The sequence below is a fragment of the Clinocottus analis genome, unplaced genomic scaffold (genome assembly GCF_023055335.1).
Source record: "Clinocottus analis isolate CAN_PGR_092001 unplaced genomic scaffold, fCliAna1.0.p SCAF_14, whole genome shotgun sequence".
Classification (NCBI taxonomy): domain Eukaryota; kingdom Metazoa; phylum Chordata; class Actinopteri; order Perciformes; family Cottidae; genus Clinocottus; species Clinocottus analis.
In genome coordinates, this window is record NW_027175865.1 from 5,137,259 (window position 1) to 5,156,588 (window position 19,330).

Below are 19,330 nucleotides of genomic sequence, written 5' to 3' on the forward strand. Positions count from 1 at the left end.
CAGGATGAAGTGAAAGATCAAGTATTTTTTGAGTCAGACTATGACAAAGCATCTTTGACTGTGCTTGTGTTATGGATTACAGCAGACATCCTCTGATTATAGTTCACAATAATATAAGAAAACATGACAGAATGTTGATGATCACTGCAATTAGCAACAGACTGATCGACAGATGGTGCTTGAATACCAGTGTTCTTCATACCAGCGAAGATCACTTAGTACAAACGATGGCGTTTGTGTCAAACTGTAGTGTCGCCGTAAAAATAAAGTTATTGTCTGTCACTGAAAGCAAAATTTCATTGCGAGAAATTCGAAAGGCATGCGACGACACATTACTGCCAGATTTGGTTCAAGTGTGGGGAAAAAAAGAAAGATAATTTAATCACTTAAAATATCCAAGAATGAGGTCTACGAGAAAACCACAGATTTGGGAAGTTTTTCTTCAATAGAAAAGAAAAGAAGCACGAGCCACAAGAAGACGAAGAGGGTGGCTAACCTCTGAAGCCGTTCAAGAGAGCAGACCGACATTCAATTTGTCCTCGTGCTGTTTCTTGCGGTCCATTCAGATTATTTATTTATCATTAGATGAACAACATCTGAAATCAGCAATCCAAGCAGACAGGAACTGAGTTTCATAGTCACGATGACACATGTGCAAGAAAAAGAAACATGAGCATTTTTTTTTGATATCATAGAGCCACAGAGTTCCTTGGCTATTGAGACGCTGTGCAGTTACACGTCAGCTTCATCATGAAAACATGACGCGTGTACAAACTTTCCTTTGTTTTTTAGTATTACTTTCAGGTTCATCTGGTTCCTTGTCAGTTGAATCTATTTGCACATCTGTTTGTGATGTCGACGGGTCAAGATGAACTTCACTTGCTTCTCTGGCTGAAACCGATTCCTGTGTGCTCGCCAGAAAAGGCACCAACGCACGTGCAGAAATGTAGAAATATCCCGAATGCTACAAATATTAAAAACATGTATTTAGTTTGGGTGTTTCAAAAGCGGTTGGCAAAAGCCAAGACTTGGTTTGCCAATATCAACCCGTACCGTCGAGCCCTGCACACGAGAAGAGGTACTTGCTTTAACAGCCTCGCCCCTCTCCTAAACTCCAAGAGATATGACAGCATTATGTGTGCATAAGTTCAGCACATCTCTGACACATGCAGTTCCTTAATACATTCTTATCAGCGCACTTACGGAGGACAGCCTGAGGTAATTCAACACACTCCCCCTCCCAGAGTATAACGTTACACGGCGCAAGAGCAGAGTGATTGAGTCGAGATATGATTGCAGAGAGCTTCTCTGCTATTTTCTTGTTCTTTACATGCGACGGTCCCATCAGTGGGGCTTTGGCTGTTTAACTCATACTACTACTTTGGGATGTGAAAAAGGGCCGGACTGACTCTGGACCACCGGCGCTGCACTGAGACATTTGATAAACACCAGGCAGACTTCCAGTGAGTCATTAGCTTCTATCACAACACAGCGGAGAGCAATGCAAGCGTAATGGGGAGGAAATATGAGACCAGACGAGCATGAGTAGAAATGACTCACAGCAACTCTTACTTACACTACACAACGAGGGACGGGCAATAGACCTGAAAAGAGAACAATTGTGTTCACTTAGTAGATCTCTATTCCAAATGTGTAATGTATATACAAGTCGCGCCGAGCGACTCATTTCCTGATTAACGAGGTTCTGGGAAAAAATCAGAGTTGATTTTGTACTGGGAAAGGAGGCCCACGGCCAGGGTGGATTATTCCACATGTGTTTGCATGTGGGTGTGCAAGTGCATTTCGCCTGTTCTTTATTGATTGTGAAACTGCATTTAACGTCAGGTGGTCTACAGCTGTGGCAGTTCTCTCGGTGTGTGTGTGTGTGTGTGTGTGTGTGTGTGTGTGTGTGTGTGTGTGTGTGTGTGTGTGTGTGTGTGTGCCGGCATGAGCAGCGCAGAGGTCTTGTTTTTCTCCGTGTGAAAAAAAGGAAAGCCAAAACGTCTGTGAGGAAACTCAGAGGGTCAAGGTTACTCTGACACCGAAGGTGAACGCACTTGAGTGGAGCACTGAGATCAGGCTTCCTGTGTGGCTCCGATGAAAACCCCTTAATGCAACCCATAAACTGCGACTGAGAGCCGGCCGTGTCCTTCTGTGAACCAGCTAGACTTCCACTGCCAGGGACTGAGCGTCGGCTACATCCCCGCAGATGAGGGGGAGACGGCGCCAAGAAAATCTCTGCATAATAAGGAATTAAGTGCTGCACAGGCAGGGAGAGGGTGAGTTTAAACAATAGATAGTTTCCATGTGGACGTGCGACGCCAAAATTATTCTAAATCCATATTGTTTCGAAGATGAAGAAAGCTGCAGACCCCACGGAGTTAAAAAAGAAAAAGGCAAAAATGACTCGCATTGCAGAGAGACATGGAAAAGGGGCCTATCAAAGCTTCATCACAGCACTCAGTGTGTGTCATGTGCATTTTGTTTTATTCATTGTGTTAATGCCCTAAATAGATCTAAGTGCGAAGTCATTCATTCTTGTCAGTGCGACTGTGTGCTACTTTTTTTTCTCTGTCTTTTTGAGAATGCTTATGCGTAGGATCTGCAAGTTTTATACAAGAAAAAAAAATCCTTTGCATAAACCAACACAAAGAAAAGGATGCTTGTAATTCAAGATGTTTGTGTGCGTGTGTGTGTGTGTCACTGCAGAGGTAGAAGAGTAAGGTGCTAGGGTTGTGCCCACAGCAGATAGCGGTTGAAGATTGGGGGGAAAAAGACTTATAGCGAGCAGGAACAGATCCCCGTTGGCCTATGAAGCTTGATGCCTGCTGCAATTGAGCAGGATGGGATGGGAGGACAGCAGCAATGGTTTAAAGCACTGCTGAGCCACCCTGGAATGAAGTGAGATGACCGCATGTCACGCAGAGATGAGAAGTGAGAGGGAGGGGGCAGGCCAAGTAAGAAACAGTGCAGGGAGCGAGGCGGGGTGGTGAGAGAGAGAGAAACCAGAGTGTGTCGTTCTAAGAGGAATATTTCAGGGTGGTAAATGGAGCAGAACTCCATTCCAGCTCCTCTCTTAACCTCCCCCCGGTGTCTCATCCTCTGCATGCAAAGCATGAAGCCCAGGAGACAAAGAAAACACAGAGCTGGAGAGACAAGCTCCGGGACAAAATAACACTGAATTAATAGACAAGACATTTTGCTCATGCATTTGTTTTAACATAACAGAAAACACACAGAGGCGTGGAATAGCAAGTGGTGGTGAGAACGTTGCACTGTTTTCTAATTGGCATTCCAGGGATTAAAGGATGAATCGGTAAAGGGCCGTTGACCCTGACTGCACAGGCAACCACCGGGCTCCTCGCCCACTGGGGTGTGTTCCCGCTGAATTATAGTTAACTCATGATAAGTAACATTTAATGCAGCAATAATCTATATTTTTATACAACGGATCACGATGCTCATGGCGATGAACTCACGGTGGATTATCACCAGACACTTCACAGCGTCTTTCATGTCATTGTTTGGTTTTCCGGCTCTTTTGGTTCACTCTCACCACACAACAGGCCCACATCGTGAGCTATTAGCTGGGGATCTTAGCGGAGCATTTGGCAGATAAAGAGCCAGAGAATTCCCTCAGGAGTTGGTGGAGAACAAAAACAGAGGGAAGAGGAGGGTTAATTCATGAACTTACATTGATCAGTTAGCCACAAAAATGACCATGCGGAAATTCAAACATTGCTCCATATCTGCTGGATGTATAAATAGGCAACGGTTTGCAAACAGATTCTCAACGCCACCTGAAAAAGGCGATAGTAAGTTAGTGTTGCATGAACAGCTCGTTTCCGCTGCCCCCTACAGGCCAAATAACAACCGATATTGCAGGTTTAAGAAATGCTGTGGCGGATCATCAACTGGTTTCTGAAGCGATGGGATGGAATGTGGTCGACCACCCTGGGAGTTGCCAAATTTGCACCGAGGGCAGAACGCCTGGTTAATTAGATTAACACCCGGCTTCCGTAGCAACTCTGTGACACCTCTCAACTATAACGACACAAGCTAAAACAAATGTACTAAATAACACATAATAAAATGTCTTAATACCTCTCACTATTTCATTGATGAAACTATAATTACCAAAATGGTGGAATTAGGTCACAGGAGCCAAAAGAACAAGACTGAACTCATATTGTTGGAACAAATGCATTATTACACCCTGTTGAACATTTAGTGGGCAGATGAATGCTCGCTGTATTATCACGGGATCTGTCCCGTGTAACACTGCCAGATTGTCGCAGTGCCACTAGAAAGCATGTCGTAGGTGATTAAGAGCATTTACATTGTGGGGCAACTCCGCTGGGTCACATTTACACACCAGTGTGCGAGACTTTCAGGGTGATTGCCCTTTGCAGTTGAATACATGGTAGTACTGTGAAGCCATCAAAGTACACCAACTAAAGGGAGCAAAGCGGCTCCAACAAACCTTCCACCTTTCCCGAAACCAAGGCTGACTCCTGGGAGTGGATGAATGAACAAAGTTACATAATACTTTACTGTTCGAAGGAAGGGGGGGATACTAAGAAGGTGACAATATCAAAAGCCCCAGCAAAGGAACAGCTGACATATTCTACATTTGTCAATACTGTGGCCCACATTCAATGTGGTCCTCGTCCTATCACACTGCAACAAAGCCTGCAATAACGAATGCCTTTGCTTTATGCGTCTCCGTATGTGGCTTGACAGAGCTCTTTCCTCCGACAAGACCTGTTCAAGCACTGCGTTGCTGCTGCCAAAACAACACACAGTGGAACTTTCAAAAACAACACTGCTGTTGAATAAATCACAAACACCCCTGCAGCTTAGCTCAGCGGCAAAACCTGACACAGTAACAGAACCATGGATTCAGCCATTCTCCCTCAAATGTAATTTTCTGCCTGTTTGGAATCTAGAAAAACAGGGACTGAAGGTTCTCAGCATCGCTCCAAACAAAACTAAAAAAATGTTCAGTGCAATGCTCATTACACAATTGTCCTTTCCTCTGATAGGTGTCATGTCAGGATTGTGAAAAGGCCTCGTTATTACCTAAATAAACAGAGGTGCCTAACTTTTGTTGTGAGAATGGTGCTAAAGGAAAGTTGATAATGGGAGATTTGGGGACATCCTTAGTAAAGTTTAATCAGCAAAACAGCAGTTAAAATCAATATCAGTATTGATTGCATTGCCCTGGTATTGTGCCGACTTGCGAGTTGAGAAACTCAACTGGAGTGGAGCCATTGTTCATGTTAATTGTGACAACTGCGCTTTTCCTGTGGAAGTTAATTGTCAATGGACACAGACCGGTATTCGCAGATGAGGAATGATAAAGGGATCGGCTTCGGGTGTGCCGGAGAGGGCCACCTGGTGGCCAGGTAAGTAATAGTGCAGAGGTGGTATAGGCTCGAGAAAAAAATGCAAAGCAGGTGGTTTGTGGAAGACACAGACAGGAGTAAAAATGATGGGATCTGGAGACAGGATGTGGCAGAGAGTGACATAATTGGTGAAATCACGGCAGACCGAATACACAGCTCACGATGCAGGAGGAAAAAAAAAGAAGGGTCGCTGTTTGATTGAGCTCCCCTGGGCCTTCAGGCTATGAAAGCTGCCTCCTGCATTTACTCTGGAGACGTTCTATCCTTGTTTCTGATGACAGCGGCCGCTGATCACAGCTGGATAACTTGTTAACTGCTGGATTGAACATTTTGATTGAGTTTGTGTCCTGCACACATGTGCACTGTGCTGCTATTTCTAAAAGGCCAATCTAATTTCTAAACACCAATCACGACCAGATCAGCAGTGTTTTCTCTCTAACTTGGGAGTCAGACACGCCAGAGTTTAAAATTGTGACGCATTAGATCACTCCCACTAGCTGCAGCGTCAAACAACTCACCGGTATCCAAGACTTCCATGCAGAGATAAGAGGTCTGACACGGGCTTCAAGATGGTTGACCACAACGACTTCCGGTTCAAGCTCGGATCAAGGATCCAGCTTTCTCCAGCTGGCAACCACCTTGCATCCTCCTTTCTTTCCTTGACACAATCCCTGAGCAGCTTTGACACCATAAACAAAATATAGAATTGTATTTAAACATTCTCCACAGGTCACAGTTGTGTTACTGCTGTCAGGAAATACTCTACCTATTTCCAATGAACATACGCATAACAGGGCTTTTTTCATACAGGGAACATTTCATGGTTAAAATCACTTTAACAAACCTTTTTGCTCCTGAATGCATCGCAAGTTCACTGGACTACAGGCTAGATGTATGGATTAAAGAATTCGTGTAAGGTCCCCCACTAGTACATATAAATGATATAATCTGATTTTGATAAATGAATGTGTCGGAGTGTGTTCCGGTGTGTGTAGCCATGGGCCTCACGCCTGCATCAGAACCGTAGAGGCCTCATCGTCTCCTTCTTTCCCATACGGTTCATGTTCAGCCATCGCTCATGACCGGAGTGCATGATTGCACTGAAGGACCAGCATAATCAGCCATAATGCTTTACAGATGTTATGAGTATTTTTAAAGCCAATACTGCAGCCCCAGGCAGCCATATTTAAAAAACCCATCTGTGCGCGGATGTCAGTGTGTGTGAGTCTGTGCGTGTGGAGCCGAAAAATCGGGGCATGATCTGAGTGGAGCATTATGAATTGAGGTCACATCTACGGCTCAGGATGTGTGATTTATGTTCCTCTGCCTCGCACTGTCATTGACTAATCACCTGAACAGAAAGTAACAGGTGCAAAGTGATTTTCTGAAGAGCGATTTCACAGATAAGACACTTTGCCGTTAAAGATGGCCAAGGAACAGACGCTAAGCCAGCAACGCCATGTAAAAATATGACAGCCCACATGATCTGAACAAGAGGAGACACCCCTTTAAAACCCTGCAAGATCTGCCTGCAGCCTTCCTAATCCCCCCTCTAACGTCTCCCATTGTGTCCAACATCTAATATCAACCATGAACCGCTGCTAAATCAAGCCTGGTGGCATGCCGCAGCCAGGAATTTGCATGGACCGCCCGCTCTTGTGAAATAGGAAATGAAACATTGCGGGGGCTTGGAGGCTCTGTCAGTTTCTGGATATTCCTGTGGTCTGGCTCTCAGGATCTTGTGGCCCGGGCTTTTAATTCCTCATGGTGGAGAACGCAGAGTTCTGGTCACGACAGGAAATGCCTGCTAGGTGAAACATCCTCCCAAGAAGCATTCAGTCAGAGGTGTCAAACACACAAGGTATTCCTCTGAATCAGACTGGTGCGCCGGTCAACAAAGTGCTTTGTCATCATGACCACGGCCGTTTGGTTGGATTCCAGTCAGAGGCAAAAGTGTTCAACAGTATTTTCTTGTGGACTGGCTTTGTGAAAACTAGTCATTTATTTGAATTGAACACTGCAAAAGCTAGGAAATGCACCTGTTAGATTTGTTTGATCGTCTGGGTTCATGCTGGTAATTTCAACGTGTGAAAATACAAACATGGTGTGAAACATGTCATTTACACAAGATCTTCAGCAGTTTTCACTGGCACCTTCAAGTGTATATTAAAAAACAACAACTACTGATCTACGTTTCTTAATACAGTACAGAGAACATCTATAATAACAAGTGTGAAGGGTCTGTGTTTTACAACACCACTTAATGTCAACAGTGCACAAACTGACACACATTGTGGATAGTAGCTTCCATTTACTGTAGCAATGCTTTACAATGCAAAGATAATTACTGTTGTTCACTTTATGCTCCTTACAATTTACAGAAAATGACTCAGAAATGACATTAGCGTTGGCAGGGGTTTTAATGGTTTGATGCATTTGCCTGAGTAAACATGGCGGTGGATCTATTGAAGCGACTTGATGGTGTTGATACTGTCAAACTCTGTGTGTGTGTGTATGTGTGTGTGTGTGTGTGTGTGTGTGTGTGTGTGTGTGTGGTGTGGGGGGTTGGTCACAGGAGAGAGGGGGTGCGAGCTAAGGAGTGTCATAGGAAGCAAATGCACATTCGTCCCACAGAGACACACTCACGTCACTCTGCCTCAGAGTGCGCTGTTGAAGCAAATTAAGGAAGCCTTGGCAGCCTTTTAATGGTCTGTCACAGTCTAACAGGTTTAGAGCGCTTACAATGGACCCAGGCACTAAGCCCGACAGCTCGCGCTTAATTGTTCAGAACCTGTGTGTGTGTGTGTGTGTGTGTGTGTGTGTGTGTGTGTGTGTGAGTGCTGTTAGAGCCATTCTGTGCCTGTAACTAAAGTCATTGATTCTCATTATGAGGACAGATAAGATAGACGCTCCCTGTCCGTCAGTCTGTCAGGTCCAACTGGTTCAATAAAACGAGTACTCCAGCTGATATGTTATGATTAATGCGCTGCCGATACGCGCGTTTCCGAGCACAGTTATTTTAGAGAAAGTGATCCCGAACCCAAGGCGCTCATACACAGCGACGGTCTCATTTGGCAGAGGGTAGGAAGTCAACTGTGTGGCTATTTACACAAAAAAAAGAAGCATGACATGTCGTGGCGATGGCAAATAAACCACCTTCAGACGGAGGTAAAGTCATGCAGAGCGCAAAAGCCATAAGTAGACTGAGCTATTGACTCAAGCAGCCGACGATAAACAAAGCATCAAGTGTCTCAGTTTTCAAGTGGTGCCTGAAGAAATCAAAAAAGCAAATAAGACCATTTGTTTTTCACTCTGCGAGCCACTCTGTCAGCAAGCGAAATGGCCCACAAAGGACGAGGTGGCGATGCTTAAAAGAAAATAGAAATCTCGCCTAAATGGTTGGAGATTTTGAGCTGTGTGACCTAGAATATGTTTGACAATTTTCTTTTAATTAGGCCTTGAAGACACAACTCATTCCAACTGCTGTCCCGAGAGCAAAATTAATTACTGAGACAAAGCCCATTCTGGCTCATGGCAAAGATGAATCATTGCAGTATTTGGGGAATGAGCAATGCTCTTCATTCAAGGGCTGATGAAAGAGACTCAGAATCTAAAATGTAAGCTCAGGCCCCCCCACACACCCAACCACCCACCCACACCACACATGTACATCGCACATCGGCATCTGCCGCCTCTCCTGTCGGGAATGCACCTTTCATTTAATCTTCTCTTGGCTAGAATATTTATTTGAAGGATGCATGAAAAAAAAGAAGATGTCTCTATCACCAGTCTCCAAATCGCTTCTTACCCCCAGTCACACCTTACATTTCCGTCGTCACCGTCGATGTTCGGACCATTTCGCTTGGTGGGTGATCCAAAGATAACAAGCTTCAAATCGACTGCCTTCTGCAGGCCATCAGCCAGCGGACGCGCCCTCACCCGCTGCCAGCGGGCAGGCCATTCATTCGACTAAATGACTGTGTCATCTGTCAGCCTCTAGAAATGGGGGTTTGTGAGTTATGGCTAATTAAGCTAATCACAACACCAAGGGTTGTGCCAGAGCCTGGGCCTCACAAACAGAGATGGATGAAAAGGTGAATCGGTTCGCACCCATTTCTGCTGAATATGCAAAGATTGATGTCTTTTATATACTTATACTTGTCAGATATGAAAACTAAAACAAATGGACAATGTTCCTTTCTGTCTCTTCTCTGGTGTTTTCTGTCCTTGTGAGCCTGGAGATGTGCGAGGAATCCCTACTCGCAGGTTAGTATCGACTGAATGATCGGCCGATGTGTGCGCAGCAATCCTAATGAGCTAACAACCTGCGTTCGCTCGGGCGACACCTCTAGATTAAATTGAAGGGTTCACAGGGATGTCCATGTCCTCAGATAAAAGACTGATAACCCACTCAAATGTTTTCATTAGGGGAATAATGTGTCTGGTTATCTAGGCTTGATAAGATTGAGAATTCCCCATACGGAGGGCGAACATATGGAAACGGTTGGCCGGCAAACAGATCTTGTTTTTGAGTATTTATTTATTTATTTTACCCTCTGCAGCATGTGTGTCTCCATCTGTATGTTATGAAGAGAGATGAACTCTGCCGCAGCACATAGACGCAATGCGGGCTGGCCCCCGAGTGCAGAATTCATCCCCAGTTTTTTCCTCATACATCTTGTCACAACAAGAGCAAAGTGCTCCAGCTCCGGCGCTCTCCGACTCACATCTGCATGAGCTCCGCCTATAACTCGATGATAAGCACTCTACTGTACGTGGACGCAGTTGGCTAAAGCAGACCTGCCGACTCTCCCAGTTGTGTCCAATCACACGGCACTGAATTTGCGCAATTTGGACGCGCAGATAAACTATTAATAAACTTTGAACAAATAAGCTAACAGCGCTCTGTGCAGCAGCGGGAGTGCAGCTCATTGACCGCACTTCACTGTTGCTACTGGTTATACCAACATTACAACTGAACTCTTCTTCACTTCCCCTGAGTCATGGGCCGATGAGTGATTCTCAACAACACTGCAAGCAGCACTTCCAGAGGCCAAGCAATCGGCCCCGCATGCTCCTCTAAGCGGACGTGCCCCCACCCCCACGACAGCAGCAATACAGGCACTGCAGAGCTACAGTTAAATAGTTCAATACGGCTGTTAAGCCGGGACAAATGCAAGGCCATGATTCCCAACCATGCTGAACACGAGTTAGCTCACAAACACAAGTTATATCTGGACTGCATGGCGCTGGATGATTGAAGCAATGGTGGAAACATCTGGATATCAAGCACTTTGGAGATAATCTGTAGAATGAGAACGCATACCATCAGAAATGAAACAGCTCAGAGGTCAGACGGAAAAATGTGTTTATATAAGCAACGAAAGTTGACTAAGAACATATGCTCTTTTTCAACAAATGTTCCGCGGAGTCCTTGCAGTCTCTCACACACACACACACACACACAAACACACACCCATTGAAGAGATGCAAAAGGTATAAGGCTTGCCCAAGAAAGTGTCTGAAAGCTAGAAAAGGGATATTAAATATCCCAAGAGCAACACTCCAGGAACCCCATTTACAATGTCTACACTTTACCTGACACTGTGTGTTCGCTCCATTATTGCCATCGCCCTTAAATGGTCTGTGTCACACCAATTAGTGGAAAGCACCGACACTGAATGTTTCCTTTTCTTTGCAATTGTGCTTGTGATCAATTCTCCATAGACCAGAAAATCTATAATGTGCGTCTTAGTCACAGTCAGGGCAATAGGGGTGTTTGCAGCCCATGTGGCTTTAAGTAAAGAATCCAATAACACCAAGTGCAATCATTAGTTTGTCAGGTTTTATTACGCTAAAGAACCTGAGGACCGGTGCACTCATCGCAGCTGCTACTGTATCTTACCTGTTTATAGCAGTTTGGTTAACAGTAATAGTGATGTGAGGTGAGACGAGTCGCCAAAGTAAATGTGTCTCCTCAGGAGTCTGTCCTCCCCTTCTTTGCATCCCTCTGTTCCCACCGTTTGTCCGTCTCTTCAGTTTTTGCTTTTTACACCTCAATTCCACATTCTTTCACTCTTTTAGCAAAAAGTCAAATGAGCTAAATTACAATGAACAACCACAACCAGAAGATAATAAACAGATTGTATGAGGCTGAACTTAGTGGTGGTACCCGGGTTGACCCGCGGTAAATATCAAAAGACAAGTCAAAAGGTGAAAAAAGCAGCATTCCGAGTACATTATTAATTAAACGTGTGAAATAGTCGACCTTCTCGTCCAGTCCCACTCTTGTGTGTATGTGTCTCATGACACATACACACACTGCAAGCCGCACACTTGAGTCCTCTGTCCAGTTTCGGAGTCGTTTCAACTACATGTGGTGGATTTACACATGTTTCTGCATCACTAGCAGCACGTCTAGTGCCATAACAAAATGTTTACTATGTTCACCATATTAATCATGTGCTGTTAACACGGTAACATTGGCAAATCAGCACTAAACACACCAACAACCATCCAGCCCGACTACTCCCATGTGACTTCTGTGCCATGTGAGGATGCCACACTTCCTGGACTGAAGAAAAAAAGAAAAAGGTTTCCAGTAAATATAATCCAGCCAGTAATTGTGTTCCTACAATATGCATTTTGCAACAGAAATGCGGAGTATATGAAAGTATTTTAGCATTGAATATTCCCAGGGAATAACACAATCTCTTCCTTTGACTCTCTTTCTAGTCACAGCTCCTGACTTCTACATGACTTTCTCCGCCGCTGTTTTGTCATACCTCCTCCCCCCTGGAGGGATCCTCATCCCACCATATTAAGAGTGGAAATGTATCCGCTTCCATTGTAATTACAAACCCGCTGGAGGCAAAGCTTCTTGATCTCTGCTGGATCCTTGCTTGCTTTTCTTGCTTCCTTTATTTACTCACCTCCCTCAGCCGAGAGGACAGACACATGCTGAGCTATCAGTTCTGTTTTTCTTCCCTTTCTGCTGGGCATTCTTTGCATCTAATATACGTGAAATTACAATAGCTTTTAGGCAGGCAATAAAAACAGTGACATAGACGGAAAGGGTGTTTAAGACGCAAGTCTGCATTAGTTTGTGAATTGTGGGGATTGCTGTTCCATGTACAATATGTGTTGCATAGGAGAAGAAATAAAAATGCACGAGGCAGACTCCGAGGCTGGAACCATGCCTGTGTTTGCTGCTAAGTGTCTGAATTAGCCACCTCCAGGCATTGAGAATCCTCCTGGAGGCAAAAGTGTGGACTCAGCCCAGGACGAAGGCTTGATAGTAATGGAGGAATTGCTTTCTGTGAGGATGAAATCAAAACCGCTTAAAAAAAAGGAAAACAACCGTCACCGCCGTCCCATAAAAACAGGCCAGTTTAAGCCAGCGGAGTGCGCTACGCTGTGAGGCTGGAGGGTCAAAATGAGGGCAAGCGTTTGATGACCCCGTAATGATCTGTAGCCAAGACCGGCAAAGCGGGTACTGTGAGAGAAAAGTGGCAACCGACAACAAAGTGGAAAAAGAGAATCAAAAATACATAAAAAAGAGTTAAAAAAAAAAAAAAAAGCCAAGACGGGTGTGTCTGTTGTGAATTTGTGTTTCCTGTTTCAAATCCATCCGGGGGATTTTCTTTTTTCTTGTCAGCTGGCTTTGTGATACACCCGATGTGTATTTCCCGAGACCAAAGTGCGTTGAACAGAGAGCACAATGCGGTGAAAAGAGTGTGCCATGTGACGTTAGCGCAGACTGACTGGCTGGAGTAGCTCGCTGGCTTCGCTTCCTTCAGTCAGGTCAAAGAACTGAAGACACTCCCCGTGTGAGGATGTTGATGTGCTCCTCCGAGGGGTGCGGCACTGAAGACCAGACAGGACCGCGATGTTCCCAAAAAACATGTGCCGGGGGCCCCCGCCGCAACTGCAACCACAGCCGCAGCGTTTATGTCGGTCTTGTGGAATGTTCTCTGTTGTTGCTTCCTGTTTGTGCACAACACGGTCTGAACTGCCAGTGCTCCGCTCGGCTGTGGGCGGAGATAGTAGAAGCGATGACAGCGGGACAATGGTATCGGTGGTGTTTGCTGGTGACACACAACAACACTCACGAGATGATTTTCTCCCTGCTTACTAAAAAGAGCCTCTGCGTACCTTGATATCACAGGAATAGCACTAAAGGAATGCTGCGCGCAACAAGGAGCCAACGTATAGTGATGATTATCATATCTTAAGGGAATTCATTTTCTTCATTCTTTGCACGCGAGAGGTTCAGGGGAGCCTCGACATGTTGGCAAGGAGGCAGCTGGGAATTTAAGTGACGCGTATATAAGATGAGAGAATATCAGAGTGTCGTAATGGAAATAAAAGAGACCGAGAGAAAGATTCGGTGTGAAGCCTTGTAAACGTATTCATTAGAGGAAGAAATACAGAGGTATAAAAACGTGCCAAATCTTTGTTTCCAGCTCTGCGACTGTGACAGCAACACGGCGGTAATAAAATTCCTCAATTTGGCTCGAGCCTGGGTTCCAGTCACACCCCGAACGTCGCATTAGAGAACCAGATCGCACCAATAAAGTCAAATCAAACGGATTCCGAACCGCAATTAATTTCAAGGATAATGACAAGGGAAGCCGTCCAAAAGTGTCTCTACCTCAATTAGTCTCTCATTGCGCTGTCGATGCAGAGGATGGATGAAAGAAAAACAAATTAAGTTGCAGAGAAGAGAGAGAGAGCGAGGGGGGGAATTATAAGAGATAGAGCAGAGGGAGGAGGGAGGGAGAGATAGTGAGGGGAAGTGATTTACATCACGAGGGCTTGAGAGGAAAGAGTGTGGGAAAGAGAAAGATTAAAGGGACGGCGTAGAGAAAGGAGGCAAGGGAGGTGGAGAAACAGAGTTTGCTGTGTGCATAACGGCCTCTAATGGACACTAGAGAGAGTGATTAGAAAAGAGAACAAGCGCAGAGAGAGCACAGACGTATTCTAAGAGACACAGATGGGCATCAGAAAGAAGAAATCTGCTGCACTCACAGCTGTATTTGCCGAGCAGTAGGCGTAGCTCTGGTGGTGGGACAGGTGGTGCTGCAGACCCGTACGGGTGTTGGAGGTGCCGCTACAGGGGGCGGCTGCCTTGCTGCTGTGGTAACCCCCTACCGCTGCACTGGGCTGGTGGGGAAGGAAGGATGGGAATGAAATGGGGATGGCGAATGGAAATGGAGGGGAAAAGGAAAGAGGTTAGTGGGGTTGAGCGAAAGAGAAGAAGAGGGGGCATCTGTGAGGGACAAATGTTACAGACAATAACATCAATAGCATGACTGTAAGAAGCCTCCACTATGCAGCGGGCGAGCACTGACGACCGCCCGCCCGCTGACCTGTATCGAAAGAAAGCGGAACGTGGTGTTGATCTAAAATCTCCGTACCAGAGCATCGAGATTGTTCTCACACTTTATTCTCACTCTTTTTCTCCTTCCCACTCTGTGAGCGCCAGATGTTGTGGGCCCCCCACCCCCTCCCGTACCCCTCACCACCCTCCCGTCCTCCCCCTCTGCTGTCACGGTCGAGATGTGTTCTCGCTGGAAAAAGTGCTGATTGGTTTGATAAGATGCCTTGGATTACAGGCTGGCAGTGGGCTTCCCGGTGTGGCATTATGTATTGGGTATCAACAGGGTCCAGGAAACACAGGCCTGAATCTGCTGACAGGCCGGATTATGGCGCTCGGAGAAGGGTTACCTGAGCTGTCACGGCCATTGGAGCACAGAGGAGGAGAAAAAAATAAAGAAATACAGGACGCACAAATGCTGATCCGGGCCTATTTAACAAGACACAGGGCAAATACCATAGTATTCAACTCTGGTTAGCAGTGCCACTTGAGCGTTTACTATAACATGTATTTAAACAAGCATCAATTACAGGTTCACAGTGTTTGCTTGCCCGTCAATCCCAGAGAAGTACACTGACTGTATAGGAAGACCATGTAGCTCCAAAAGGGATACAGCAGAAAGACGAAAAGGATTAATTTAGTGGTGTGGGTTGATCCTTGTGCATGATGAGCATTGTCACAAAGCTGCAAATAGGGCAGTTTTTTTAAAGCGTTGTTCATACATGACGCAGAGAGCGGCAGATGTACCCACACACACTGGGGTACATCTGTCAAAACAAGATAGTGACCTCACGATAAAAAGAATAAGAGCTCTTTTGTTGTATTTGGCTGAGCAAGTCGGTGTGTGCAACAATGAAGTGGAATACAGTGCACAGGTTATTGAGCAGCAAACATTTTTCCAACTTTCTACTTCATTGCCGTTTTACCTGACTAGGAATTAAAAACATTGAGGTTTTAGATTTTTGAATTGGCAACATTTTCAAAGACACAAACACAGGGTCTGAAAACTTTCCACAGACATTTTCCACTCTCTGACATACTGCAGACAAAACAATTATGAATGATTCAATTATGAAAATCATCTTAAGTTGCCTGCCCAGAGAGTTTAATTGAATTAGTGTATTAAAACAGAGATTTTAAAGAAATGTAGATAGTTATTTTTAACAATTATCTTTTTATTAGATCATGTATGCTGCTCTGATCTTTCTCATACAGATTTCTGCAAAAACACATAAAATGGGATGCCGTCTCAAGACCATGTCGTCGTGATTTGTGACGGTGTGCAGAGCAAAGAAAAAAAACACCTTGAATTAAGCACAGCTGTACGTCACCAGTGAGCATAAACAGTCCCCTTTAGGCCCTTGTTGGGTTTTCACTGAGGTCAGAGGTCATCCCACACAGGGGATACTGAGAGGGTGGGAGCGCTGGCAGCCATATAGACCACACAGCAGTGGTTAGAAAGCTCGCCAGTCCCATATTCTTCATCACGAAAGAACCGGAGGGGGGGGAAACGTAAGCCAAAGTTCAGTCCAATGCACACAAGATATAACGACAGGCTTAAGGTTCATGTTAATATGAAACAGGAGGAGGCTGTTCCCCCCCAAAAGGAGAATAAATGCATTCATACAGTGCAGCAGAGAGTGCATAGAGGAGTACGGTGTGATAAAACTGTAGGTCTTGGGGAAAAAATAAATATAGAAAATGTTTGAAGCGCTGATTTTGAATCACCAGTTTTTGAACAGAGTAAAAAATGAAAACCTTCAGTTGCAAGAAGAAAAAAAAAAAGTATTTTTACCTGCTTTTGTCCGACACATCAAACGCTCGGAATTGTTATTTTTCTCTCGAGCCTTGAATGACAAATTTAGTCATCGGGTCAAAATTTGAGAACTGTGTGTGGGCAGAATATATTGTACTAACAACACATCAGCATTTCGAGCTTTGCCTCACTGATGCAAGTTATTGAGTGCGATAGAGACATTTCTCGCACTATTATACAGCCACTGTAAAAGCCAGAAGCGAAGGAACAGCCCAGAGTATGGTACATTAAGCTGCATGGCCACAGCTTTAACGCAAGTATTCACCAGTTCACCGAGTTTAAGTGCTGCTCCAAGCCATGCAACAACCTCCACTGGCCTTATAAATGAGGATTATTAAGCCAAAGAGGAGGCGTTTAGAACTAATGCATCTATGCCCAGGTGTTTTGTTAAAGACTATCTCAAGGGAGGGATTCCATTTTTATGTTTCATACATTCAAGTTATATGTGATAACGAAGCTGGGTTGCGCTAAGCTACGTGAGTGACAAGATATATCCGCCCTTGATATCACCGGGGCTGGGCTGTGTTTTAACACGAGGCTGGGATCCAGGGGTCTTGACATTCCTCGACTGGAATGTGCGATTGGTCCCCGGACTCAGATTCATTTCACAGACTTTCAGCGGCTCGTCACAGAGCTACACTCTGCCCATATTTCTCCATTTTATATAAGGGCCAATCGGATCTGGTTACACAAGGCTTTCCCTCCTCCAAGGGGGAATGTTTTACATGCAGGCAAACAGACGTGTGTGTGTGTGTGTGTGTGTGTGTGTGTGTGTGTGTGTGTGTGTGTGTGTGTGTGTGTGTGTTGCCAAATATTTGCTCAAAATTTGATGAGGGAAAAAGCATTGTTCTCACCGTAATTTTTTTTAACAAGGGCAAATCACATCCTTTGTGTGTCTGTGTACATGCTCTTGTTTCCAAAAACATTGATTGTGCAATCTGAAAGAAGGCTTTGGTAACTTATATTCTCATCATGTGTCTTACTTTTATTTGGGGATAACCATGCTCATTGTTTTCATTTGAATGTGTGACCTAATTACCTAAACGTGCATTATTTCCAATGGCCAGCAGGGGGCCACTCCTCTAGTTGCAAGTTATAAGTCAGACTGTATGCAAGTCTATGAGAAAATGACCCTACTTCTCACTAGATTTATTACCACCTAAACTATGGTCCATTTAGAGTCAAACAGACTATAGAGCAGTGTACGCTTTAGGGCGGGCTTACTGTGAATCACAGTCTGTAATTGACAAGTCGCTGTTGCTACCTGAGTCGTATACACCTTCTTTACGCCACTAGTTCGCAATCCCAATATGGTCACTTCTGTTCACCGGTTGTAGAAAGCCAAAATGGCAACGGACAATTTTTGGGGCAAATTTGGTCGGATTGACTAATAGCAGTTTGTATTTGTAATGTAGCCGTGGAAGTATGGAAAACTATGACTGGATTACTTTGATTCTGGATAATTATTAAAAACGTGATGATTCTCAGGCAAGTTACAAGGACATACTATTCCTGTGTATATATACACACGTCTATATTCACTGAATCTAAAAATATGTGCATCATGTGTGACTGATCTGAGTTATGACTCAAGAGAAGGAGCAGACAGTTTATGCAACACCTCCATGCACCGGTCTCTTTCACCTCAAGCGGTATCACAGTTTGATAACCTTTGATCTGAAGCAAGTAAGAGAGCTGCAGAAGAGGGCTGGTAGAAGTAATGTTTGAGATATTTAACTTCATTGTCCAATCAAAAAAGGAGTTTTGTAGAAAAATATACATTGCTTTAAGCCAAACATTGTTTTTTATTATTGCCAAAAAAATAAGACATCCAAGCTGAAGGAGCAATCAGTCATTCTGTATGAATGTATCCTGAAACGTTTAAAACCAGCTGCTCCACAGCCGCTTCACATATCAATATCTGTTCCAGCGCGTTAACCTTCGATCATATCGCACGCCACAAATGGAGGCATGTGCATTATTTTCTTGATACAAGAAATGATTTGGCTTGACGGAGAAGAGCAATGTAACAACTTCAGCGAGTCAGGACGTTATCAGCTCCATTTATTACTAAACATGTAAGTCAAGGAGGGATAATGCTTCACCTTCAGCTATGAAAAAGTGAGTGGAGGTTGTGGCTCCATTAATACGCCGAGATGAACCAGATCGCAGCACCTCTCTTGCGTCCATTTGTCAGCGGTTAAGTGATTTTCATCCCTCTCCTCACTCTCCCTGATGACACTGCGTGGTTGAGGGTGTGAGGGGATGGACCTCAGCGAATTACACAACTCTTGTGCGTCCAGCTCTTTTCATGGAAATGGTTTCTTTATAAAAAAAAAAAAGTGCAGCTCGGAAAATAACTCACAGTTGCCATTGAATAAAATGAATAAGTTGCCGAAGGAACTGCAAATGTATTGCTCTTTTAGGATACAGTGAAATTAAATCTAGCCTGGTCTCGGTGTTGATTGGTAGTGTCAAGTCCTTGGAGAGGGAAGTAAATTAAGTTCAACTGGCCTATTTTATGATTTCTCAACTGCAAAAAAAAAAAAAAAAGAAGAGGAAAAAGACGCCGCTTCCTCATTCACAGGAGTCATTTCTCTGTGAACACTGTGTGACCCCATAACTATGATGAAACCGCCCCGTGAGGTTTCCATCTCAGGAATAATATGGTCATACTGAACAATTCCTTGCTTTCCAGGAAATATTACCACCATGAAAGCTATAACA

General features: G+C 44.5%; 1 protein-coding gene across 2 annotated transcripts in view; it reads right to left on the reverse strand.

Annotated features, from left to right (window-relative positions):
* rbms3 (RNA binding motif, single stranded interacting protein) overlaps window positions 1–19,330 on the reverse strand; it is a 247,507-nt gene that overhangs the window by 182,160 nt on the left and 46,017 nt on the right. For both annotated transcript variants that reach the window (XM_068575458.1, XM_068575461.1), the window contains one exon: window positions 14,439–14,573. In XM_068575458.1, coding sequence (XP_068431559.1) covers window positions 14,439–14,573 — 135 coding nt within the window. The remainder of the gene's footprint in view (window positions 1–14,438; window positions 14,574–19,330) is intronic.